This window comes from Antechinus flavipes, chromosome 3, assembly GCF_016432865.1.
Source record: "Antechinus flavipes isolate AdamAnt ecotype Samford, QLD, Australia chromosome 3, AdamAnt_v2, whole genome shotgun sequence".
Taxonomy (NCBI): domain Eukaryota; kingdom Metazoa; phylum Chordata; class Mammalia; order Dasyuromorphia; family Dasyuridae; genus Antechinus; species Antechinus flavipes.
The window spans coordinates 122,171,402-122,198,491 of record NC_067400.1 but is presented as its reverse complement, the minus strand read 5'-3'; the positions used below and the strand labels follow the sequence as shown (position 1 = coordinate 122,198,491).

At 32.4% G+C, this 27,090-nt stretch overlaps 1 protein-coding gene across 1 annotated transcript in view; it reads left to right on the top strand.

Moving 5' to 3' along the window:
- The window catches only part of MYCBP2 (MYC binding protein 2), a 318,733-nt gene that overhangs the window by 244,883 nt on the left and 46,760 nt on the right, over positions 1 to 27,090 (top strand). The window contains exons 56-63 of the mRNA XM_051983950.1: positions 9,762 to 11,414; positions 11,957 to 12,126; positions 13,110 to 13,354; positions 15,315 to 15,482; positions 18,025 to 18,182; positions 18,860 to 19,059; positions 21,643 to 21,792; positions 25,742 to 25,902. Of these exons, the coding sequence (XP_051839910.1) occupies positions 9,762 to 11,414; positions 11,957 to 12,126; positions 13,110 to 13,354; positions 15,315 to 15,482; positions 18,025 to 18,182; positions 18,860 to 19,059; positions 21,643 to 21,792; positions 25,742 to 25,902 (2,905 nt within the window). The remainder of the gene's footprint in view (positions 1 to 9,761; positions 11,415 to 11,956; positions 12,127 to 13,109; positions 13,355 to 15,314; positions 15,483 to 18,024; positions 18,183 to 18,859; positions 19,060 to 21,642; positions 21,793 to 25,741; positions 25,903 to 27,090) is intronic.

The following is a 27,090-nucleotide window of genomic DNA, read 5'->3' as shown; positions in this document are numbered from 1 at the left end:
GTTGCCTCAGCCAAAAAAAAAAAAAAGAAAGAAAGAAAGAAAAGAAAACACTCCTCTGACTTTCTTCCCACCAACCAGCAGCTGACATTATTCTCCACAGGTTTCAGGTTATTCCGAGCTTCTCTTTCCTACTTTGAGGCAACAGGAGAAAACAAGGCTTATCTTTTTTTACACTAAAATTCCTTGTGATTAATTTCTTTTGCCTGGTGATAACTTTTAAATTTATTCTTTCTCTCTCTCCCTTTTCTCTTTTTCTCTGTGTCTTTCTGTCTTTCTGTCTGTCTCTCTCAATCTCCTGTCTCTGTCTCTCTTCTTTTTCTCTGTTTCTATCTATCTCTCTTTGTCTCTCTCCCTCTCCCTCCCCCTCAACTTCTCTCTCTGTCTTTTTCTCTCTCCTTCTCTCCCCTCTCTTGTTCAGTTACACTTTAAGACAGAGCTGCATTTGTCTCAATAACGTCTTAATCTTCAGCTTTTACACACTTTGCAGAGATCTAGGCACATTTTTCTGACAACTGAATATATATTTAACAAAACTTAAACAAGGCTATTGATTAGAAGTTTAATTTTAGTTCAGCTCTTTCACTAATATATTTCAGAAGAGTTACCAAAAACTGATTGACAGGATAAAAGTTCAAGAATAGAAAAGATTTATAAGACAAAAATTATATTTAAGATTTTCTACTGCATTTAGACACTAGTAGTTTTTCCTTAAATATTTGTTGAATGATCACAATGTTGGCAATATAAAAGACATCTTTAAAATTATAACTAGAGGCCATTATCCTGTTAGGTGTAATTACTACAGTACTAATAAAACTTTAGAATTGGAACTAACCTTAAATATCATCTCATTTAACCTTGTTTTGTAGATGAGGAAACTGAGACCTAAAGTGATTTACTCAAGATCACACAGGAATTTCATTAGTGGATGAATATAGACTTGAATTTGAGTTTGCTGTTTCCAGGCCATGTATCTTTTGTTTCACATCATGGTACTTTCTTTATTCAGTATTTTGACAAGTCTCTAATACTCTGCTGTGAATATTCTTTCCAGCAAACAGTATATATCACAGTCCATCTATGCCTTCTCATCTTGTGTGAGTCATGCCATGTCCTCCCATAAATGTTCCACTGGGGGTCCATTCAGTATGCATTATCATATTTTGAATAGTGGACATTCTTTATCCACTGTGTTTTTCTTTATTGGTCCTTTAGGTAAAATTTATGGTTATGGGTCTCATTTAAGAACTTAACATATTATTTTCTATATTGGAATACAGAAAAAATCTTTTGAACGCTTTTGTTTTTGTGTCAGCATAAATTTTTCTTCTCTTTTAAATCCTTTTTATATCTGTATGTACTTCCTTCAATTTTCCTTTTTCCTATATTCTATTCTGTGCCATACCTTGCTTTTTTTCACTATTACTTTAAGAAACTTCAAATTAAGTCAGGCTTGAGGAGGAGTTATTTCCAATATACTTAGCAACAAATATTTGGGATCACCTAGAGTTTTCATTTAGCTTTAAATATGATCCTTATTATTTAATTTCTTGTACTTTAATAAAAACTATTTTTATTTAAGTTATTTCAGAAAAACTTAAATTAGCCCAAATCAGCAAGAGACTAATAAATCTACTAAAACAGTAAAATTGGATCAGTACCCTCCCCCCAATAATTATAAAGATTTCATTTTAAACTACATAAGAGTCCCATTGCCTCCATAAAGTCTGTTTACCATTTTTATTGCTGGGATGTCGGTGTGTCAAAAGTATACCTTACTTTAGGTTTCAGTTTTTTATGAGAATGTCTGGTTCTATATATATTGTCCTCCCAGTACCATGAAAGACCGTTTACCCAAGTTACCCAACTACAACTGGCCTGTAATTTTGAGTGATACATAATCTCCTAACCTAGCTCTGTTTATATACCTATTACTGAAATTTTAACTATATTTTATTTTCTGATTCCTTTTCTTTCCCACATATATATCTACAAAGGATATGAATCCCTAGAGATTCTCAGTATTTAACCTTTTGTCTTTTTTCTAGTCTCTAAATACCAAACACCCTATTGATATGTTGTTGAAGTTTAAGTATGGGAAGTTTAAGACAAGTAATATGCTAATGCACAGATAACAATTGAACCAGTTTCAGCAATACGTCATTAAATCCAACTCAATTAAAACCTGTATTGTCAGATTTTAGTCTCTCCTAGAGGACCATTTCTATATCACCACCTGCCTAGTGAACATTTCAAACTGTTCCCATAGACATGACAAACTCAACATGTCCAGAATAGGTATATTGGCTTTCCCCCAAAAGCTATGTGACTTTACTTTCCAAGATACCACTAATCTTCTAGTTATCTAGGTTCACAACCTCATTTTGGTATTATCCTGGATTTCCCTCTCATCCCACAAATTCAGTCATTTGCTAAATGTTATCATTCTATCTCCATGCATCCCTCACATCTATCTTATTAACTCCACCCACACAGTCACACCTTAGTTAAAGCTCTCATCACCTTTGCTTGGACTGTTACAAATATTTCATACAATATTTGGTCTTTTCCCGACAGCTCAGTGTCGTGTTTTAAGTTTGTATTTTAAAATAAAGGTTAGTTAATATCTTAAAAAATAAAATTGTGAAATTTCTGATGAGTAAAAATAACTTTTTTGAGTATGCAATAATTATTTGACTTTAAATAAGAAAATTCATTGGGTTCACACTCTAATAAAATGTGCTGTATATATATATATATATATATATATATATCCTTGCAGTAGGAGCAAATATAAACTCCCCTGTTATTTAAAGACTTTCCGTAGTCCTGGCTTCAAATTTCTTGTCCACCTTTATATAGCACATTTTACATACCTTCATACATACTGATTGGGGCCAACCAAGCTGGACTTCATGCTGATTCTCATATTACATTGGCTCTCCATGTTCATTTTCAGTGCTGTTTTCATAGGTGGAATGCATCTCTTCCACCTTTCACTTAGAATTCTCAGTTTCCTTCAATACCCAGCTCAAGTACTACTTTTTTTGTGATATTTCATAATTTGTCCTCTGCCACAGCTACTGCTTTTCCTCAAAATTATCTTGTTTCTACTTCATGCCTTATTTTGTATATATTTGTATATGGATAAGCAGACGTCCATCTATCCTTATAATGTCAACTTTTTGAAGGGAAGGACTATCTTTATTTTTTTTATTCCCAGGGCCTATCAAAGCACTTAATGAAATTACAAGTCCAGGATATATCTGTCATAAATGCTTTTTGATTGATCTGGCATTCCACCATCCTGTCTTTCAGAATTAAAGCTTATTCTTTCTTGATAACTTTATGAACTCTGTGTACTGCAGGTAGGTGATAAAGTAGGTATAACACTAAACTTAAAATCATTAAGACCTGACTGAGTTTAAATTTTGCCCCAGACCCCTTACCAACTAGCTGTATGATCCTGGGCCGATAACTTATTCTGTGTCTGCCTCAGTTTCCTCATCTTTAAATAGGATTAAACAGGATAATGAGATATTTATAAAGTACTTTGCAAATTCCAAAACACTGTATAAATGCTAATTGTTATTGTTGTTATTACTGGCAGAAAAACCTAGTGATTCATATTCCCAGAAGCACTTTAAGTACAATGATTTTTTCCCCTCTTTGTGTCTTCGGTTATTATCATAAGGCCATACACATTGTGATAATGTATTCAACAAATATAAAATGCCCAAGATTTTACTGTCTTATTATTAACTTAAAAAGCTGCTTGTTGAATTTAATTGAATAAGGTAAGTTAACTTTTAGATCATTATTTGGTAGAAAAAAAATTTTTTTAAGTTCAGGCCTTAGGGGAAAAATCTTTAATATTACAATGTGGCACATTTTGTGTGTGAATATTTAGATATCTTAGGTTATATAAATAATCCTGCTTCTTTGCAAATCTTTTGATTAACTACTGATCCAAGAAAAACCACTAAGATGTAAAAGGTAAATTGATTTAAAAAAAAAAAAAAAAAACAAAACTTATTTTTCACCCCTTGAAGTGGAATTTTGTTTTTATAAGGATTATATATCAACAGATAGTCTTCTGATTCTGGTTTCTCTTAATTTTAACTCCAGCTTCCAAACTCACTGGGAAAAAAAATCAAAAGTTGTGAAGCATTATAGTTTAATGGTGCTTCAAGTAAATGGAATGTTTTCACTTGGGAAAAATGAACCTTTAATAGACTAATACAAGCACAAAATAAATGAAGGTATTTTACAGAAAGTACTTATTAGCCTATTCAATTTATTCTTTTTTTTTCCAATTTATTCTTAATCTTTATTTATGATAATCAAGAGTGAATTAATCAGGTATTATTCTTGCACACATTTTCAATAAGGACTAAATATTATAATGATGTATTTTGCTTTACTAATATTATGCAAAATTCTTATCCCCAGGGCATTAGGGACAAGATCTTGTTTGTTAAAAAATTAATATGTTAAATTATTAAATGATCAAAGAGGATGTTTCTTCCCAAATCTATTCAAGAATGTAGAAATAATATTAGTCTGGGAAGCTTTACATTTTAAGTCATATATATTCTCTGAACAAAATATAACTTTGGGTTTTTTTGAAGCACACTTGATTTTATGCATAGTAAAATATGTCATTTGTTTAACATTGCAAAGTTTTGTCTTATTTCCTTTTGTTTGCTTTTAAAAGTCTGTTACAAACACATTTTTGAATCTCAGTTGTGCGAACTCCAAAATGTAAAAATTAGATTGAATACTATGGTCTTTCATTGAAAATATCTTCAGAAAGGTAGTTAAGCAAAAATAGATTAATTTAGGTTCACTTTAGATTTAGTCAGGAAAAGTCAGAAGTTGAATTTCCATATTGAACCATGTATCACTATCACCTAGGTAAATTTTCATTTTTTTCATTATCCACTTCACCATTTCCTGCAACATCTCTACCCAGAAAGAAGGTTTTGTTATGAAATATTGGGAATTTGCTCTTAAAATTTGTCTTGCAGTAGCTACAGTATTTTTCTTTTGAAGATTATCTATTTTTTATCATTTACTATTTAAGCAAAGAAAGTATAGGCAAAATCATTCAAATACAGACTTTGCATTGATTTTTTTAACTGACTTACAGTGAACCAAATCTAGGCATAAGGAAAAAACTTCTTTAACAATTAGACTATCCAACAGTGGATGATGTACCTTGAGAAACAGATTCTCCCTCATAATCATAAATCTTGTAAAGAAAAAACTTTACCAAATTGCCAAAGGAGCCTATGAAACAAACAAACAAAAAAATTAAGAACCCTTGTTGTGGAGGATATGCTGATACATCTCTAAAATTATAGGATTTTTGTCAGAGACTATCTAAATAAAGGTTTTTAATTAAATTAATATTTATAGAAAGTGTATTCTCCAAAACAGAATAGCAAATAAAAATAAAATTTAAATTTAAAGGAAAAAAATCTTCATAATTTTGTAGTATCATAGAATTTTAAAGCTGGAAATGACCTAAGAAATCATCATCTTCTGCCCACTTCCTTCATTTTATGACTAAAGAAACTAATTCTTAAGGAAGTTTAATGATTTAATCATGATTCTACATCTATTTGAAAGTAGAATTGGTACTAAATTCCAGACTCCAGAACTTTTTCCACTATTGTTTAACTAGTATTCTTGAAATTCATTCTTTTTTTTTTTTTAAGAATACTTAAATGAAAAAAAAAAAAAAGTGATCTAACTTTACAAAAATTATGACTCTCATTTGAAATGCTATGACATTTTAAATGATTATTAAGTAAAACTGATCGATTTTTCTCTCTTGCCTGTAATTTTTGAGAGAAGTATAGATTTGTTTAGTGAACTGTAGCTTAGCAGTGAAATTATTAGTAACAGGAGATACATACTCTTTAAAATGCTTTGTTTCTGCTTGTTTTCTCTGCTAAATTGTTTTCCATTGAATCTATGTTGCTTCTTTGCCACTGTTTTCCACTATAGAAACTCCATCTCGCAACCTTGCTTCTCGTGAGCGCATTTACAAAAATAATGGTGTAGCTGGGCCTGCTTCTGCTCTTTCATCTCTGTCTCAAAAACTAAAGGGTGGGTATGCATGCATTCATGGATGGGCCATTCAAAATTTATAAAGGACGTTTGGAAAAGGAAAAAAATTTCATCCCAATTCATTTTCATCCCATTCATTTGTTAAATGAGAATTTTAAAATGTAATCTTAAGATTGAAATATTTAGAAGTAAGTTTCATGTAATTTTACATATATCTTTTATGTCCTCAGAATTATAAATCAGATTTTTCTTATATGAGTATCTTGTATGTAAAATATATGTAAAGGTATTAATATTCTGTTTTAATAACCATCATAGGCAAAAATACACAATCTTGTGAGTTTTTTGCTTAAAATTTATCTAATGAAACTACCCTCACTTATTTGTGATATATGAAAACTGTTACAGAAATACTGTTATAAATTGAGTTTTTTGAAAGAAAAATGCTGAGTCTGCAAGCTGATTACGTTTTACATCTTTTTTGATAAGATCATGTACATAAATGCCTTCTTGTCCAAGAAATTCTTGGTTGGTATAGCAAATAAAATAAATTTCTTATAAAATATTCATTTAGGGCCAAGAATGTTTTAACAATATAAACAGGAAACTGCTTAAACTTAGGAAGAAATAGTGACATTCTAGATTTAAAATATATGTGGATCATTGATCTTAAATTGATGTTTTGATTCAAATGTTGCTTTTTTTTTCTCTATAAAATTCAGGTCAATAAATTTTTTAATTTAGTATTTTAAGAGGAAATTCATAAGAACACAATTATTAGGACTATACTATACTATAAATATTGTTGGGTTAGGATTTTGTTTTCTAACAAATATGTAAAACAATTTTGTAGATATTATATATGTATGCATACTTTCTCTTCTTTCTCTTATAAACTAGTAGGGCAGCTCATTACTCTGCCAGATAAGGTTTTTCTTCTTTATAGTATGCCTTTATGTCAATTATTTAAGTTTTGTTTATTTTTTTAATATACATTGCTTTATGAATCATGTTGGGAGAGAAAAATTGGAGCAAAAGGGAAAACCATAGGAGAGATAAGAACTGAGCATAGGATATGTTGATTTACATTCAGTCTTAGTCCTTTTTTTGGATGCAGATGGCATTTTCTGTCCAAAGTCTGTTGGGATTGTTTTTGATCACTGAACCACTGAAAAGAACCAAACCTTTCATAGTTGACTTTATATCAGTTTCTAAGGCAATTTTATTCCAATGTAGTGATTTCAGTGAGGGGAAAAAAGTGTCATTTAAAATCAGTGTAAAGATAACTGCTTTTTCTCAGTCCAGAGAAAGATGTTTTTTTTTTGTTTTGTTTTTTGAGAGTTTGACGTGAAAAACTTTGAATGGATTAGGAAGTATATAGATATAATAATTCATAAGAACATATTGTTTATGCCAAAAATGTGTGTCTAAAAGCTGGTTTTGGTCCTCACAACAACTCTAGTAGTGAGGTGCTATTATTATCCCCATTTTACATATGGGGAAAACTGAGACAAATAGAGGATAAATGGTTTGTCCCGAGTAACACAGCTATTGAGTGTCTGAGACTGAATTCAAACTCAGGTCTTCAGGACTCCAGATCTAGCATTTTTATTAGCAGCCCCTAATTGCCTAAAGCACAAAGATACATTTCATTTCATATAGATAAGTCCTATGTCTTAAACTATACATTATAACATGCTGAATTTTTATGCAGATAAATCATAATTTTTTAAATTTAATTTAAGAAAACTATTTCTAGCACATAAAAAAATTATTGCTATCAAAAGTTCTCCCACGTCTATGTTAAATATTACAAAATATCACCTCTTGCATATATGAGGAAAATCTTCACAAAGGAATATCAGTTATTGTTGGACATTTAAACTATACTAAACTCCAGACAAGCAGTCATGCTAACTTACAAACCATTTGCCCAAACAGTTAATATTTAGAAACTATTGTCATCCAAGCAGTCACTGAAACAGAAGAACCACTGTATGCGTGTGCGTGAGAGAGAGAGAGAGAGAGAGAGAGAGAGAGAGAGAGAGAGAGAGAGAGAGTGTGTGTGTGTGTGTGTGTGTGTGTGTGTGTGCATGTGTTTTAGTAGAACTTTTAGAAAATGTGAGAATTTAAAAGGATGGAAGGGAAAGATGAAATATCAATGGCCCTTTTCAGCCTGGGAGAGATGACATAATTAAACCATTGTTTTTGAAACATCCTCTTTGAAAAAAATTTAAATCCATCCTCTAAATTAAAGTAGCTATCAGCCATTCAGACAGTGTAAGTTTCTTGGCTACTGGTGCAGTCAAATTGCTTAAACTCCTTGAAGGCAGGGACTTGAATTCTTTTCTTTGTTTCTTCAGAACTTTGAACCTAGAATGCAGCCACATCTCTTGATACACATTGGCTGTGTTACATTGGGAAAGTCACTTAGCTCTGAATGCTATGGGCATCTCTTTAAAATTCATAGTTGCAGAGAAGGTAGCTACCTTTTTTGGTAGAGAGAGTTTGCTCACCCAGTTGTTCCCTATATGAGTAAATTCATACCACTATCCTTATTCTTTATCACCTTGCATGCTGTCTGGCACATAGTAGGTATTTAATAAATACTAATAGATAGAGTAAATATACTCCCACATAACTATCTACAAACAGCTAAATTGACGGAATGGCAGTTTTGACTTGGGATGAAAAGATAGGTAAATTTTTAGGAAAATTCACTACACCTAAAAGGAATTGAGAAATTCCCTAGAATGAAATTTAGAACACATAGACAGTCCAACTTTAGGGCCATCAAGATAATGTGAATAGATGTGGGAGTATGCTATATACCATTTGTCTGTCTTTTAAAAGTATTGTTTAAGATTGACTCTGCAAAAAGGATAGGAAACATTTTTTCCCACAATACTTCTTGTTTGCATTTCAGAACTCAAACAATGACTTATATTAGGTAGTAACTAAGGGAGCTTATTTCCCATTTAAAAAATGTATTTCAATTTCTAGATGACCAACTTTAAAAAAATAATTGATTTTTCTTTAGCACAACCTGTTGATAACTTGGAAATGTCATATAATTGCATGGTAAGCAGTGTTCAAGCATTGGTAGTTTATTAAATTGTACCAGTATGTTTAATAAAGCAGTACTCTGGTAGGCAATCTGATTAATAGAATGTACATATCTAGAGATAATAAAGCTAGTAAAAAAACATATTCAACTAATCTCCACTGAAAATTTGCTTTAGTACTTTAGCTTTTACAAGATACATTTCATCCATTTCTAGATTCTGCACTCAGTGAGAGTTTGCTTTTCTCTTTTTGTTCATCAGTTTTCATTTAAAACTTTTTTATTTAGTAGAACTTTTGATAAATGATTTTCTTTATACTTCAGTGATAATAAACATGTAGTACTTGTTAATTTTGCAGCTAGAAAAATATTTTGGGTTGCTGTGATATGTTATAATTTAAAATTTTTCATCAAAAATATTTTTCTTCTTTGTCCTTGGTTTTTATTTTTGATCTGAAATACTATTTAACCATAAAATGCTATAAAAGCATTATTTTTGCAAACAAATTTTGACAAAATTATATCTTTGTGTTCAACTACTGTATGCATTTTGCATGCAATAAATTTTCAATAAGTTGCAATTTTAACAATACCTTTCACTCTGAAATGAATTACACAGGTGATCGAGGAAATTTCTCTTTAGCCTCTAGACCAGCCTCTCCAGCAGGAAAATCAGATCTGTCCTCTAAACACAGAATTGAAAGCCGGTCACCTAAGCTTGATGGACGTTTGAGCAGGACTGTTACGGATCAAAAGAAACCAAGAGGCACAGAAGGTTTATCTGCTAGTGAATCCCTCATGTTGAAATCTGATGCTGCAAAGCTGAGGTCAGATTCCCACAGTAGGTCCTTATCTCCTAATCATAATACCTTGCAAACGCTAAAATCCGATGGGAGAATCTCTTCTGGCCTTAGAGCGGAGTCTCCAGGGCCAGGATCTCGATCATCTTCTCCTAAGCCAAAGACTCTCCCATCCAATAGGTCCAGTCCATCAGGTGCTAGTCCTCCACGCTCCTCTTCTCCGCATGACAAGAATCTACCTCAGAAAGGCCCTGCTCCTGCTAAGGCAAAGCTTGACCCTCCTCGGGAACGATCCAAATCAGACTCCTATACACTGGATCCTGATACTCTCCGCAAGAAAAAGATGCCCCTCACAGAACCATTGAGAGGTCGATCCACATCACCTAAACCAAAAATAATACCAAAAGATTCTAAAGTTTCTCCTGGAACTGAAAATAGAGCTCCTTCTCCACACGTCGTGCAAGAAAATCTTCACAGTGAGGTAGTTGAAGTCTGTACTTCTAGTACCTTAAAAACAAATAGTATAACAGACAGCACTTGTGATGAGAGTACTGAATTCAGGAGTGTGGATGAAAGCTCCAATAAAGTGCACTTCAGCATAGGAAAAGCACCCGTGAAGGATGAGCAGGAAATGAGAGCTTCTCCAAAGGTAAGCCGAAAATGTGCAAATCGGCACACCAGGCCCAAAAAGGAAAAGTCAGGCTTTCTTTTCAAAGGAGATGGATCCAGATCTTTAGAGCCAGCTAAGCAAGCAATGTCCCCTTCTGTTGCCGAATGTGCCAGAGCTGTCTTTGCTTCTTTCCTTTGGCATGAAGGTATAGTCCATGATGCAATGGCTTGTTCTTCCTTTCTCAAATTTAATCCAGAACTTTCTAAAGAACATGCTCCAATAAGAAATAGTTTGAATAGTCAACAGCCTACAGAGGAAAAAGAAACAAAACTGAAAAATAGGCACTCATTAGAAATATCATCTGCTCTTAATATGTTTAATATTTCACCTCATGGACCAGATATATCTAAAATGGGTAGCATCAACAAAAATAAGGTATTGTCAATGCTTAAGGAACCACCTCTCCATGAAAAATGTGAGGATGGAAAAACAGAAGCCACTTTTGAAATGTCGACACACCACACAATGAAATCCAAATCCCCTCTTCCTTTAACCTTGCAACACTTGGTAGCCTTTTGGGAAGACATTTCTTTGGCTACCATCAAAGCTGCTTCCCAGAACATGATATTTCCAAGTCCTGGCTCTTGTGCAGTACTTAAAAAGAAAGAGTGTGACAAAGATAATAAAAAGACCAAGAAAGAAAAAAAGAAAAAAGAAAAGGCTGAAGCCAGGCCAAGGGGTAATTTGTTTGGTGAGATGGCCCAGCTTGCTGTGGGGGGACCAGAGAAAGATACCATCTGTGAGCTATGTGGAGAATCACATCCATATCCAGTAACTTACCACATGAGGCAAGCTCATCCAGGTAAGATATTAACATTAAATACATTTCATCAAACAGTATTGTCAGGATATATTACTTTTAGGTGGGTTCATCCAATAGATTTTATTAAAAAGTCAAAAGATTTGTTGTATTGAATTTATTAGCATAACCCATTTTACAAATTTTTATACAGAATTTTTTAATTTTAAAAGAAAGCAAAAATCTACTATTTAATCACAAATTAAATAATTTATATGTGATATATATATAAATAATTCGACATATAAATGTTGATATATAAACACAATTTCATCAGTATTGGGCCTCAGGTGGGGAGCAGGGGTGAGGAGTAGTGTTGGAGGAATAGACTCTTTCTAATACTGTACTGATTAGCAATTTAAAAAATAAATTTAATGTAAATATAAGTGTTTTGGTAAATGTGTAAGTTATTTGGAAATTTCCAATTCTAAATATGCAAATTGATTATAGACAGTTTCTTACTTTTAATTTTCAGATATAACTTAACATTGAAGTAGATCTTAAAGACATATTTTAAAAATCTTCATTTTGATTATTTTTCTAAGGTTGTGGCCGGTATGCAGGTGGACAAGGTTATAATAGCATTGGACACTTTTGTGGAGGATGGGCAGGTAATTGTGGTGATGGTGGCATAGGAGGAAGCACTTGGTATCTGGTGTGTGATCGTTGCAGGGAAAAATACCTCCGTGAAAAGCAAGCAGCAGCAAAGGAAAAGGTATAGCTCCATATAATAGTGTTAATGTTTAATATGTGTGATGTATATAAAAATCTCTATTATTGAATAATAAAAATAACTTGTACCTCACTTTGACTTAGAGCACAGGCACAGCTCATTCACAGCAGACATTTTAATATTAACTGTAAGCAAGTCACTTCACTTCTCTGACTTAGTTTCATCATCTTTAGAAAGACAGGAGTCAGACGAGATAACTTCTAAAATCTCTTCAAAATCTGAATCAGTCCTGTAACATTGTGATCCCTATGATATCCTCATTTTCATTTTATTCTCCTTCTTTTTAAATTGTCTAATGCCTATACCTTTGAACTTGCAGTTGTCTCATTGACATCACTTATTCTTAATAGCATTATGAAATAAGTTTTTCAACTGTTATATCAAAATTACATATGTATAATAATGTGTGATAATACAATAAAAATTTATCCTATCCTATTCAAATGTTGACATTTAGGTTTTTTAATTTTTGCTGAAAAGTTATAATGGAAACATAATTTACAAGCGGCAAAAGGGAAAATAGCTTCATTGTTCATATTTGATAAAAGGAATGTATGAAATGAATATTGTTTTCAGTGGTTAGAATAATTTAAGGGAACAAATTGATATGTAAAAACTAGAGGACTCATAAATTCAGGTATTGAAGAACTTTATAATTAACAAGAATAAGAATAGCAAGCATTTATATAGACCTTAAAGGTTTGCAAAATGTCTTATATTATCTCATGTAATCCAGACAGCCATCATATATGGTAGCTACAACTATTATCCCCATTTTTAGGTGAGGAAACTGATACTGAGAAGGTTAGGTGACTTGCTAAGCAATTCCACAGGTAAATAAGTACCTAGATGTTGAAAGTTAAACATGTCTTCCTAACTCCAAATCTAACACCCTGTTCACTTTGCCATTTAGCTCTTTCACTTTATGAGATCACTAAGAAGTATTTACATTCTACCTTTGCTAGGTAAAACAATCTAGGAGAAAAACAATGCAAGTTAAGACTCCTCGTGCCTTGCCCACCATGGAGGCCCACCAAGTAATTAAAGCAAATGCACTCTTCCTGTTGTCCTTGAGTAGTGCCGCTGAACCCAGTATTCTGTGCTATCATCCCACAAAACCATTCCAGTCTCAGCTTCCAAGTGTAAAAGAAGGTATATCCGAAGATCTTCCCATCAAAATGCCTTGCCTGTATCTTCAGACATTAGCAAGGTAATGACAGCTATTCTTTGACTCTATTGACAGCTCTTATTGTATAACTGATATACCAGGAGTTCCAGTATTTGTTATGTTTACCACAGAATATTGGTACTATACAAACCAACACAAAACCAGTCTCAGTGGAATTTATATTTTAATTTGACATGATCTATATGTCCTCAACATGTAATGTAATAAATAAAAGGTTTAATATTTAACATGTCTTGGTCAACCTGGCCATCTGGGGGAAGGAGTGGGAGGAAAGGAGAGGAAAAGTTGGAACAAAAGGTCTTGCAATTGTCAATGCTGAAAAATTACGCATGGATATATCTTGTAAATAAAAAGCTATAATAATAATAAAAATAAAATAAATAAATAAACAGTGGTTTAAAAAAAGTTGGCTGAGCTAATGTCAGTGCCCCAGATAAACAGCAGTGAATTGTATTCATTTTTATATCTAGAAAATGAAATACTTAAGTGAAACCAATTCTTGTGGATAAAAAAAAAAAGTGTTTTAGGAAATGATTTATCTTATAATAATCTTTTTTTTTCTTTTGCTTAAATTATTCTTTAATTTTTAGATTAAGGAAAAATTTAAAAGAAAGAGGTGAATTGGATAGAAATTTTTCAATTTTTTATTTACAATATCCATATTACTGACAATAACTAGATAAATTTCATTCTAATTATTGGATTAAAGTTTAGTACTCACTGAGAGCCAAAGATAAAAACAAAGAACAGTCTCTGTTTTGATTATTTATACTCTAAGTATAGATTTTAATTTTTTTAACAAAGAATTAGAAATGCATTTTTATGTGTGTGTATGTAAATATGTATATATAAATGAGTCAAATTTATTAGAATACAAACTATTTTCCAGTCAAAGGATATGAACAGGTAGTTTTCAGATGAAAAAATCAAAATTATCTAATCATATGAAGAATTGCACTGAATCACTTTTGATTAGCAAAATGCAAATTAAAACAACTCTGAAGTACCTTCTTATACCTGTCGGATTGACTAATATATGTAAATTATATAAAAAGAAAATAAGTGTTGGAGAAAATATGGGAAAACACTAATGCACTGTTGATCAAATTGTGACCTGATCCAGCCATCTTTGAGAGCAATTTGGAATTATGCCCAAAGGGCATTCCATCTGTACAAATCCTTCCATCCAATAATACTACCACTAGGTCTGTATCTGAAGGAGATCATTTAAAAAGGGGGAAAGGATCTACATATACAAAAATATTTATAGCAGCTCTTTTTGTGGTGGTAAAAATTGGAAATGTGAGAGAATGCCTATCAATTGTAATGACTGAATAAGCTGGGCTATATGAATTTAATGGAATACTATTACACAATAAGAAATGATGAGCAGGAAGATTTCAAAAATACCTGAAAATACATACATACATACATATGTGTGTGTGTATACATATATATATGTATATGTATATATATATGTATATGTATATATGTAAACTGATGCTAAGTGAAATAAGCAGAACCAGGAAAATACTCTACACAGTATCAGCAACATTGTGTGTGATGATCAACTGTGAAAGACTCGACTCTTCTCAGCAACAAAGGACTCACAATGGAAAATGTTATCCACATCTAGAGAAAGAACTGTTGGACTCTGAATGCATATTGAAACATACTATTTTCACTTTTGGTCTCCTTCTTTCACAACTGTGACTAATATGGAAATATATATGTTTTATATGATTAAGTATATATATAACCTATATTGAAATTCTCACCCTTTTAGGAAAAGGAGGGAAGGGAGAGAGGAAGAAAAAATTGGAAGTCAAAATTTTGTTTAAATGAATGCTAAAAATTGTCTTTACATATAATTCAAAAAAACACTATTAAAAAATAAAAATCAGACATGAAAAGAAATATAGAAAGATCTAGATAATTGTCATAATGTTCTCTTTAAATTATCATGTATAATCTAATCCAGGCATCATCATGAAAATTTTGTGGGATATCAGGATGACAACCTCTTTCAAGATGAAATGAGGTATTTACGTTCAACATCTGTACCTGCACCATACATATCAGTAACTCCTGATGCAAGCCCTAATGTATTTGAGGAGCCAGAGAGTAATATGAAATCCATGCCACCAAGGTATGTCAGTTCTGTTCTTCTCTTTGTCAAAATGCAAATTTGGCAGGAAAATAGGTCACTGAACTAGAAAGGAAACTTCAAAGATTGTCTTATATAGACTTTAGCCAATGAGGCACCATAAAAATCACAAAAATAATCAATAAATTATCAAAAAAACTTATCAGTTTTATGAAAAACATTAAAAGATTATGTATTCACGAAGAAAAGAAAGATATTAGTTTGGATTGGATCATAGAATTTTAGATATGTAAGAAGAAATTATGTAATTTAACTTCCTGAACCTTTACAATTAGGAAAAATCTTTTCTAACTGAACTGTCATCCAAAGTAGGTACTTCTTCCTTTCCTCTTACTTTCTCCTAAGGCTTTTCTGAGTTTTGTTTCTGATCTTATCATTTCCTTGAAACTGCACCCTTTCGAATTACCAATCCTCTTATAATTGTAAAATCTAGTGATCTTTTCTCAAGTCTTATTCTTGTCCTCTTTGCAGTATTTGATGATGATTACTTTCTCCTCTTCTTTTCATTTCTATGTGGCTATTCTGATGCACATCTTGGTCCTGAGCCCCTAATGTCTTCACATTTCTCTCTCCATCATCTCATTTGGTGATTCCCCCCAACTACTTTTGTTTCAGATATCTCTATTCTGATGAATCTCAGATCTACAAATCTAGCCCTGAATTTTATTTCTATGTCATCAACTGCCTATTTCAAATTGGAAGACCTATAAGTGTCTCATACTCCTATCCAAAATATTATCTCGTCTCCCTCTCCAATTCTGCCTTACTCCTCTAAACTACCCTATTATTATGGAACCTAACACTGTCATTCCAGTCATCTAGTTTTACAACTTCAGTGAAATCCTTAACTCATTATTCTCATTTACCCTATGTATTTATTCTTTACTAGATCTTATCCTTTCTTCCTTTGTGAAATCTCTTACCTCTAACTCATTTCTCTAGCCTTCTCTTGCCTGGACTTTCAGTTATTCTTGCTTCAAGCCTCTCTTTGCACATGAATTCATCCTCCACAAGCAGTCAGTGTTTTCCCTCAAGTGCAGACAAATATGACCATGTCTCACACTACTTCCTCCTTCGAGAGACTCTCTATCATTTCTGAAATCAAATATAAAATCTTTTTGTTTGGTATCTAAAGCTTTTCTCAACCTGACTTCTTCTTAAAGCTGCATTCTTCTTACATTCTACTTTCTTCCATATATAGTCTAGTCATGCCAGCTTTTTCATTCTTTTTTGTACATGATGCTTTACATACTATTATTGTGTCTTTGGGAAGACTATTCTCCTTTCTTACCTCAACCTTCAGGAATCTTGTCTTCCTACATGCCTCAGTTCACATCACAACTTGTACAGAAGGTTTCTCGGTCCTCCAGGTACTAGGGCTTTCTCTTCTAAGGTTGCCTTCCATTGACTCTATAAGCGTAAGCCCCTTTAGGGAAAATAACATACTTGTTTATCCATTTAACACAGAAGCATGTGGTACCAAGCACTTAATAAATGCTTGTTGATTGATTGGTTTATAAATGAACCACATACAAAAAGACTTTTTAAACATTTCCTTGTTACAAGAATTTCTACATGACTAGCCTCCACACATATCTATATAAATGACATTTTGAACAAGTATGTAAGTATAGAATTTGGTTTTTTGTACAATATTTACACAACAATGAGTCCAGAGAATTATATTTTTTCAAATTAATTAGGTAAGTGAGATAATGAAAATTATTAGAATAAACCAGAAAGGTAAATTGGAATAGGAAGTATCCCAGTTCCACAATACAATTTGGAAAAGGAATTCAAGATAGAAGGAAGAGAATAAAAGGAATATTGAGTAAATATGCCTTATAAACTTCCTTTTCTTATTTTGCTGTCTTTATGGAGCATTCCATATGGGAGATTTCATATATTTTAGCTTTAAAGGAAAAAAGTAGAAAAATTATGAATTTACTATAGATTGAATCAGAATCCACTGAATTTGTTTTATCTAACACAAAATATAAGAATAAAATAATGCTAACACCCAGTAACAGTCTTATTATGACTAAAGAGTTAATGTCTTCCCATTACTTAGTGCATAGATTTGTACTATACAGCACAAATATGGTGAAATGCTATTCAGGAAAAAAAATGCTTAAAAATTTTGTTTTCATCTTTATTAGGCATTTGTATATATGTGATGAGTTTCTATATTCAGTTTTCTACTAATTCTTGAAATAAAGGTTCCTTCATTTTCATGACCACATCTGCACTGTTTTTAAAAAACATAAGCAAATTTTTATGCCTTGTCTTTCTCCTTTCACAGAAAAAATAAAAACTACATTTCAATTTATAAACAAATATTTTTTAAAAATGAAAGCTGGGTGGGATATTGGGGAAGCTGAAATAAGCTAATATTTTAGGGCTAAAAAAAGTAATCATTTTTCCCCATGAGAAATATAATTATATATTTGTCCATAATATTATAAAATAAATACATATGGTTTACATTAATTGTTTTTTGTTCCTTTCCTTGCCATGTCTACAGTTTAGAGACTAGTCCCATAACAGATACTGATTTGGCAAAACGAACTGTCTTCCAAAGATCCTATTCAGTTGTTGCCTCAGAATATGACAAACAGCATTCCATTTTGCCTGCACGTGTTAAGGCCATTCCTAGGAGAAGAGTTAACAGTGGAGATACTGGTAAGAGCAAAGGTCAAAAGTAAACCCTTCCTCAGCACAAAATATGTATTTCCAAAACTCCAAGAAGGTAATAATGCATCCACATCCCTGTCTTGGTGATTTCTTTTTCTTTTTCTTTTCTTTCTTTTTTTTTTTTTTGTGTATGTGATTTTTATTTTTGCTATTGTATTCAAACTTTAAATTTGACTAATAATATTGACAATAAAACCTCACATTTTTATCGTATTTTCTAATTATTGATATTTTACTATGAAAAATGCAAAATTACTATCATTTTTTAGGATACTGTAGTTTATAATGAGGAGTAGCTTCTTCTAGTATGTGCTACTCAATTCTACTAACCAGAGCTTTTCTTCATTGTAATCAAAACATCAAATCAAAGCATCAAAATTTTTCTTCAAGTAACTGAATAGAGATAACTGTTTTACTTCTTAAGAATTAAAAAAAAATTCTCCTTAAGAAATCTTTCCAATCTTGATTATTGCTATTCTTTACAAGCAGAAGAATGAGTGGCTTTGAAATAAATTCTCTTTTTTAACAATTAGTATCTCCCTAAAATGTATAATTCCTTAATGTTGTCATGTCTAGACTGTTGAATATTAATATTACAGATCGTGCCTATGAAAAACAACTATTCTGATGTTTCAAACTAATACTTTACTTTTTTTTTTTAATAGAAGTTGGTTCCTCTCTCTTAAGACATCCTTCTCCTGAGCTTTCTCGACTAATTTCAGCCCATAGTTCTCTTTCCAAAGGAGAAAGAAATTTTCAGTGGCCAGTTTTAGCTTTCGTTATACAACATCATGATCTGGAAGGTCTTGAAATAGCAATGAAACAGGCCTTACGGAAATCTGCTTGCCGAGTTTTTGCTATGGAGGTATGAGCATATTAATAAAACTACTAGATTCTGGGTAGTTCAGTTTAATGAAACTGCTTAATGGGTTTGGAGGCATCCATGCAAAGGAAAAATGACAGCATTGAGATATAAGAAGATATAACAAATTCAATAAATGTTTATTAAGGGGTTGTTATATGGGAGGCATCCTAAGATCTAGAAATAAATATAAAGGTAGAAATGACCCTGGCCTTGCTCAACGAGCTTACAACTTAATGAGGATAAAAAATAAGCACTCAATTAAGAATTATTGAGAATGTGAGAGAAGTCTAGGGGAAGTCCAGGGAAAGGTCTAGGAAGCATTTGAAGAAATTGATGCCACCTGAAAGAGAAAGGATAGAGAAGCCTTTCTGCAACTAGTTAGTATCCTGGCTGGGCTTCTATTATAAACAGCTTCACAAGATGAAAGTGCAGAATGGGTAGAGAATTGTCTAAGCATTAGGGGGTACTCAGAAAGATGTTGAGATGAAAAGAGCCCACTGAAAATGAAAGTGATCCACTTTGGTAGGAAGACAGAGGAAGTTAAATGAATAGTAGGTTAGGGCCAAATGATGGAGGACTGTGAATACTAGAAATGAGGCTCTATTCTTTGTATTGTAGACCATGGGAAACCACTAAAGGTTTTGTGAAGAGGTGAACATTTTTATGTACAACATTAGTTTGATTTCTTGGGCAGCAGTGAGAAGGGATTAGAAAGGGGATAAACTAGAAGCCAAAAAAAAAAAAAAAATGAACTTAATAGTCAAAGCAAAATGAAATAAGGACCTGAAAAGGGTAGATACAGCAGAACTATACAGAAATCAGGTGTGAAGATATTGAGGAGATTAAGTTGGCAGGATTTGGCAACTAATTGAATATATGGGATGAAGGAAAGGGAAGAAATAATAAATAACTTTAAGATTAAGTACCCTTCCTTTACAGTTCCTAGAGTCAAGGAATAACATCAAAAGGAAGCCAGATTTATCCACATAATTCATTGAGCCTTTGCCTTCTCCTCTTTTTTCATAGCTTTTAGCTGTAGGGAACAGGTTTTTTTCCCTCATACATAATTAGTAAACTAAATCCCACTGTTTTACCATCTCTGTGATTTTTTTCATCATAGAGTGAGACCTGGATAGGACTTAAAAATCCATCTAATCCAGTCCCCATTTTTACAGTTGAGGAAATTAAGACCCAAAGTGGTTGTCACTTGTCTGAGATTGTTACAGAGATAGTAAGAAAGTCATTTTTAACTGAATAATACTTTCCTCAAGTGTCAATACTAAATATCCCTTTTCAGTTTGTTATTGCAGTTTGTATAGCATTACACATCTCAGTCCAAACTTCAAATAGTGGGATAGAGTAAGTTTTCTGTTGTCTTAATAAATAGCCTCATTCTCTAGTTATCTTAAGGTGTGTTCTGCTGATTGTGTATCATTTGAGTCTTTTTAGTGTGTCTCTTCCCTAAAATAAACTTCTATTTTACACTGAAAGTGAAGGCTGCTATGGTGAGAATGTATAAGCAGTAAGTCTGAACTACTCTCTCTGAAAATTTGGCAATGAAAGGGAAAAATAGAGATACCTACTTTATAGAGAAATAACCTTAAATTTCATAAGTTTAGAGTTAGAATATATTTCCATGCTATCCAGACAACCACTCTTTTTTTCAGATATGAAAACTGTGGCTCAGAAAGATTAGAGAGACCTATCCAAGACCAGACAGGTGGAAGAGTTAGGATTTAAAGCCAGCTCATTTTGAGTTTCCAAATTCATATCACCTTCTAACACATCATGTCTTCTATGTGTTGACTCAGTTTAACTGAGTTACTAACTACAAATTTAAGCACATTGAAGTAAATTATTAATAGTTAACTATGTTACCTGATTTCCAAAATTCCTTAAGTCAAACTAATTTCATTTTGGTTAATATAAAGAGAATTCCAAAGGGCTAGAAATGATGTTCATGTTTTGATTCTTCTCCAGTAATATGCAATTAATTATTATTAATTACCTCTCTATATAACCTAAAACTATCTTAATTGTCAAGTGTTTTAAGAGCAACATACTTATTATCACTTTGTGTCTCCTGTTAGGTTGTTTTTTTTTTTGTTTTTTTTTTTTTTTTTTTTTTTTTTTTTTTTTTTTTTAGAAAATAAGTATCAACACTGGTAATAGGAAATTCTTTTTTTAAAAAAGAGAGAGAATTTAATTGTTCAGCATTTGAAAATCATTTCTTTTGGTAATGCTGAATGTTAATTGACAAGAGCTATGACATCATTTAGGATATTTATTCAAAGAAGTAAAACAAAATAGGGTGGGAACATTTTATTATCTTAATAATACAGGATTATTTCCCTCAATTTTTAAAAGAGGTTGAAAGTGAAATTAAGACTATTTAAAGGACAACATACTTCTAAGAAAATGTTTGACCAAAATTCCTTATCTTTCCCTGGGCTATTTATTAAATATATGAATTCAGAATGCCTATGTTTAAGAAAAGGTTTATGTTTCTTTTCATATATACTGTATTTGTTGCTACTTAATTTATTTCACACAAATTTTATCTCTGCAACTTCAATTATTTAGGCTTTCAACTGGCTTTTATGTAATGTCATCCAAACCACTTCTCTCCATGATATTCTCTGGCATTTTGTGGCTTCACTGACTCCTGCTCCAGTGGAACCAGAGGAAGAAGATGATGAAGAAAATAAAGCAAACAAGGAGAATGCAGAACAGGTATATATGAAATTCCTTATAAATAACAGTATTTCATTTGGACAGAAAAAAATTGAGAGTTTATCCATCATTCTTATAGCTTATAAGAAACAAATTTTTCCATACATATTGATTCCTCACTTAAAATGGGTTTATTTCCTAGGGGAAAAAAGTAATAAAAATTAAATCTGGTTCTACCCTAAAAATATTTATATTTCTGGAAAAGAATAACTAATTTCTCATAGGAATGATTACAAATATCAAAAAAGTCAACCAAGTTGCATATTCTGTATGCTATATCAAATAAAAATTTCTAAGGGTATATGATTCAAATGAAACAAAACAGATTACCAGTTACATAAAATTGTGCTTAATAAGGTAGTTTTTTGGGTTTTTTTGTACTATGGAATGCTTTTTCTTCTTCCTAATTTCAACCTTATTTTTACTGCAACAAATCAAATGGTGAAAGAAACTTTCACCAGAATCATGGAATTCAGTTCTTCTGTAAGTTGATATTTAATAGATTCTGCAGAAATCATTGAAAGATTTAGAGCTTCTTCATTACTCTTTGAGACATTGATTGAGAGCTAGCTATTTTTCTAACCTCTTTTTCTCATTTTAAATTTTCATAAAGCAAGGGAAGATAAAAGTTGTAAAAACAAACATCTTGAATTGTAGTTTTATTAACCCTATAATTTCACTGTCTTTCAATTTACTTTTTTTTTTAATTGTATTAAGTCCCTAATAGGAACAAAATACCATATGCTAAATACTAAATGCTGTAGATGCGTAGTTTAAAAATGATCGTCATGCCCTCAGAAAGCAGATATTCTGCTGGAGCGGGAAAGGTTCAAAATGTATACAGACGGGTACAATAGAAGAGTAATATGTTATGGAGAAACCCAGATATACTATTGTTGGACATTGTGATGGGAGACAATACATTTTCCCCTGGAAAAATCAGGGACAACCTCATGGAAAAGCTGGCCTTGAGAGGAGAAAAGAGTTCTGATGGAAACAGGAAAGGAATGTTTTGGAAGCCAAAAAAGCAGCATTCACAATGTTGGTGGAGATGTGTAATAATCCAGCCAGCCATTCTGGAGAGCAATTTGGAACTTATGCCCAAAGGGCTATAAAACTGTGCATATCCTTTGATCCAGCACTGTTTCTACTGGGTCTGTATCCCAAAGAAATCATTAAAAAGGGGAAAGGACCCATATGCACAAAAAATGTTTGTAGCAGCTCTTTTTGTGGTAGCAAGGAATTGGAATTTCAGTATATGGCTATCAATTGGGGAATGGGCTGAATAAGTTATGATATGTGAAAATAATGGGATATTAATGTTCTACAAAAAATGATGAATAGGCTGGTTTTAAAAAGGCCTGGGAAGATTTACAAGAACTGATACTGAGTGAAACAAGTAGAAAACATTGTACACAACAATAGCAAGATTGTGTGATGATAATCTATGATACACTTGGTTCTTCTAAGCGGTTTAGTGATCCAAAGTCCAGTAAACTTTGGAAAACACCATAGAGAGAGAACTGTGGAGACTGAATGTAAATCAACAAATGCTATGTTCACTTTTTTCTTTCTGTTTTTTTTTTCTTATAGTTTTTCTCTTTTGTTCTGATTTTTTTCTCCTAATGTAATTTATATGAAGTTATATATATATTTTTAATGAATATAACTCCCAAAAACCTTGTTTTACCTAGGTAACTGGGGAAAATAATTTTAAAAAAAAACAGCATTCTGAGTTTGAGGAATAACTGATATAATCATTCAAATTTATGTCAATATTGCAGGCATGAAGAGGAATAATGTCAGATAAGTCAGGAAAATAGACTGGACCCACATTGTGGAAGGTCTTAAATGTTAGACCTATGAAGTTAACATTTGCCTTCAAGGCAGTAGAGACCTACCAAAGGTTCTGAAGCAAAAGGATGCTATGGTCATATCTGTGCACTGAAATAATTTTGTTAACTGTATATAGGACAATTTGGAAAGGGGAAGAACTAGAATTGGGTGAACAGTAAGGACTTGGATAATTCAAGTCAAAAGTAATGGGAACTTAAAGTGTGGTGATAGGCAAGGAGAAAGGGAGATGTGAGAGATATCACAGAAACTTTAGCAATTAATTGGAAAATGAGGGAGAGAAAAGAATCTAAAGTTTTAAGCTTGGATGTATAAAAACATAGTAGTATCAACAGAAATAAAAAAGTTGGTAATTGAAGCAAATTTAGGAGGGAAGGTAATGATTCTCTTTTGAATAAGTTGAGTTTAAAATGTTAATGGGCTACCAAATAAAGATGTCTGGCATGCAGTTGAAGATGCAGCACTTGTAGTTCAAGGGAAAGATTAGGACTAGACATATATATCTTTATGACTTGTGCAGAGACAAAAGTTACTAACATAGAATCCAATAAAAGAGTCCCTTGGGGGCATCCAACTTAGGATACATTAGAATTGGAGGATGAACTAACAAGAAAAACATTCATCTATAGGAGATGTATAGGAGAGGAGAACCAATGTAGGATAATCAATAAAAAAGCAAAGTCAAAGGGAAAAAATAACCCAAGAGGAAAGTGAAAATTCAGGATAAACTAGGGTTGGTCAGCAATATCTTACCTTACAGAAAATGAGGGCTGAGAAAAGAATATCACATTAAAAATGAAGAAATCATTTTCAGTGCATTAGTAAAGTTAGAAGACAAATTGCAAGGGATTTTAGAACATAAGAATGTCTGGTAGAAATTTGGTAGTGGAAGAAACCTGAGCATGTTGATAAGGAGTCAGCTGATAAGAATTTGAAGATGAAAGAAAAATAGGGAACGATTGATGGAGAAGTAGGGCATAATGAGATCTTTCCTGAAGAAGAGAAGGCCCACAGTATTCTCTGAGACTAAAACAAAAGAGGGTAGGATATCTAAAGGGAGGAGATTGGCTCAAATGTCTCTTTAAATTAGGAAGCAAAAGTCACTAGCTGAGAGAATGCAATAAGGGTGAGGTAGAGAACTTGAGAGGTCTAGAAGTATAGGAAGACTGAGAAGATAAAAGGTGGGAGAGGAAGTTATCCAAAGGTCATGATTCACAAAGCAGAGAAAGCAGACAGAGGGCAAAAACTTCAGAGAACTGGCCCATGCTCACTAGACTATTAGATGCTGAAGCCCACGGTACTCCTGACACCAAGTACTTTATTCTTTGTAGAGCATAATGTGAATTTCAGAGGAGGAGATGTTGCTGAGTAATTGTGGTAAAGGAGAACAAGAAATGTGTTGACTTTTCCTGATCTTGTAAGTGAGAAGAGAAGCCAGTATTAGAGAGGGTGGCAAGGGAGACAGCATCTTCAGAAGAAATTCATGTTTTAATAATCTCCAGAGAATGATAAAGTGAAAGCACAGGCATGCAGAATTAAGGAGAGTTTGCTAATGGGGAAAGAATGGGCAGTGAAAAGTTGGGCGTGGAGGAAAGGAAAAATGAGCTACAATGGAGTCAATATATAAATATCTCTGTGGGAGATAGGTAGGTAGGTAGGTAGGTAGATAAATAACTAGCAACTTTGTTCTTATTTCTTTTTCATCTTCCCATTTTATAGCAGTAAAAAATCTGAACTGAATAATTATGTCAAGAATAAAGGGATGCAGTTCTGTGTATATGAGTCTGATTTATATTATACACATGATAACAGCAAACACTCATTTACCAAACTGACAAAACTGAAATTATAGGAGAAATTATATATGTTCAGATCTGGAAAGATATTTGGAAATTATATATATTATATCTTCATTTTTCATAAATATAATTACTGTTTTTCCTTCCTAAGATACAAAACTTAGATATTTTCTTTAGATTACTAAGTGCAGATTTTTGAAAATGCATTTAAATTGCAGATTATTTTTCTTTTTTTTTTTTAAGTTTCTTATATAAAAACATTCATTCATAACTATTTGATTTTAATGTCTGTCTAGGAGAAAGATACAAGAGTGTGTGAACATCCACTCTCAGATATAGTGATTGCAGGTGAAGCTGCTCATCCTTTGCCACACACGTTCCACCGCTTGCTTCAGACAATCTCAGACCTTATGATGTCTCTACCCAGTGGCAGTTCATTGCAACAAATGGCCCTCAGGTATTCTGATATTTAATTTTTCAGCCACTTTAAAGAAAAGATCTTTGAAAATTTTTAAAGTTTTAAAATGCTTATAAAGTTTCTGAAAAATTAGTAAAATCCAAGTAGAACCTTACAGGCTTTTAAAAGATTGCTCTCAGCATTGATCATAGAAACATCCCTTCTCTTCATCCTGTTCTTCCAGCCCTCTTCATAGACTGGTGGTGTTTCATTTTCCAGAGCAGAATGGGACAAGAGCTAGAGCTCTACCCCATGAAGAGCTGGGTTCAAGTCATAGCTCTGATCTGGAAAATAACCTTAGTTTATTCATCTGTAAGATAAAAGGATTGTGCTAGCTGACTACAGAGATCCTTTATAATTCTAGATCTATAGTTCTATGATTCCCTCCTTAACTCAGAATCCTTGCCCCAGCTTGCCTGTTGATATATCCAAAATAGCCTTCTTTCTGAAAAGACAACAGTTTTTTCATGACATTTAAAAGATTTCTTTATTAAAAGTTTTTTTGGGTTTTTTTGCACCACTGTTCTTTCCATTCCCTCAAATTTTCCTTCATCACTTGTGGCACCTTCATCTTTCTCTATAGGGTCGAATAAAGAGAATGTTAAGGAAAAACAGCCCTCTGATTAAGAGATGTAGAGATATTGGTCAGACCCCTTAAGAAAGGAGAATACAGCTATATATTGAGAAACTAAAACGAATGGGGCATTAAATCAATTTCATCAAATCAATAAGAAAGGACAACTTTTCTGAGATTTCTTAAAACTTTGTAAATTTTTCCTTCTTTGTTATGTTTACTATCTATCTATTTTCTTATTACTCACAGTTTAAAAACACCATAGAAAAACCTCAAATTTGAGCTAAAACTATACCAGTGGAGGACATAGAGACCTGAGGGGATAATTTGGCTTTCATCATTTTTAAATAGTCCAGTGATAGGAGAAGCAAAAGGAATATTGTATCTTCAATCCAAAAACAAATATTTATTGAGTCCTACAAGTGACTGTGTTGTGCTAGACTTTTCAAAAAAGCAAAACAATACCTGCCTTCAAGGAGCTTACATTCTCCTGGAGGAGATGCACCATATAAATAGGTGAGTTTTAGACATAGCTCCCAATATAATATTCCTAAACTATATTTAACCATGTCACATTTTGCCTTTTAAAGAAGCTTTTGTGGCTTTCTGTTGCC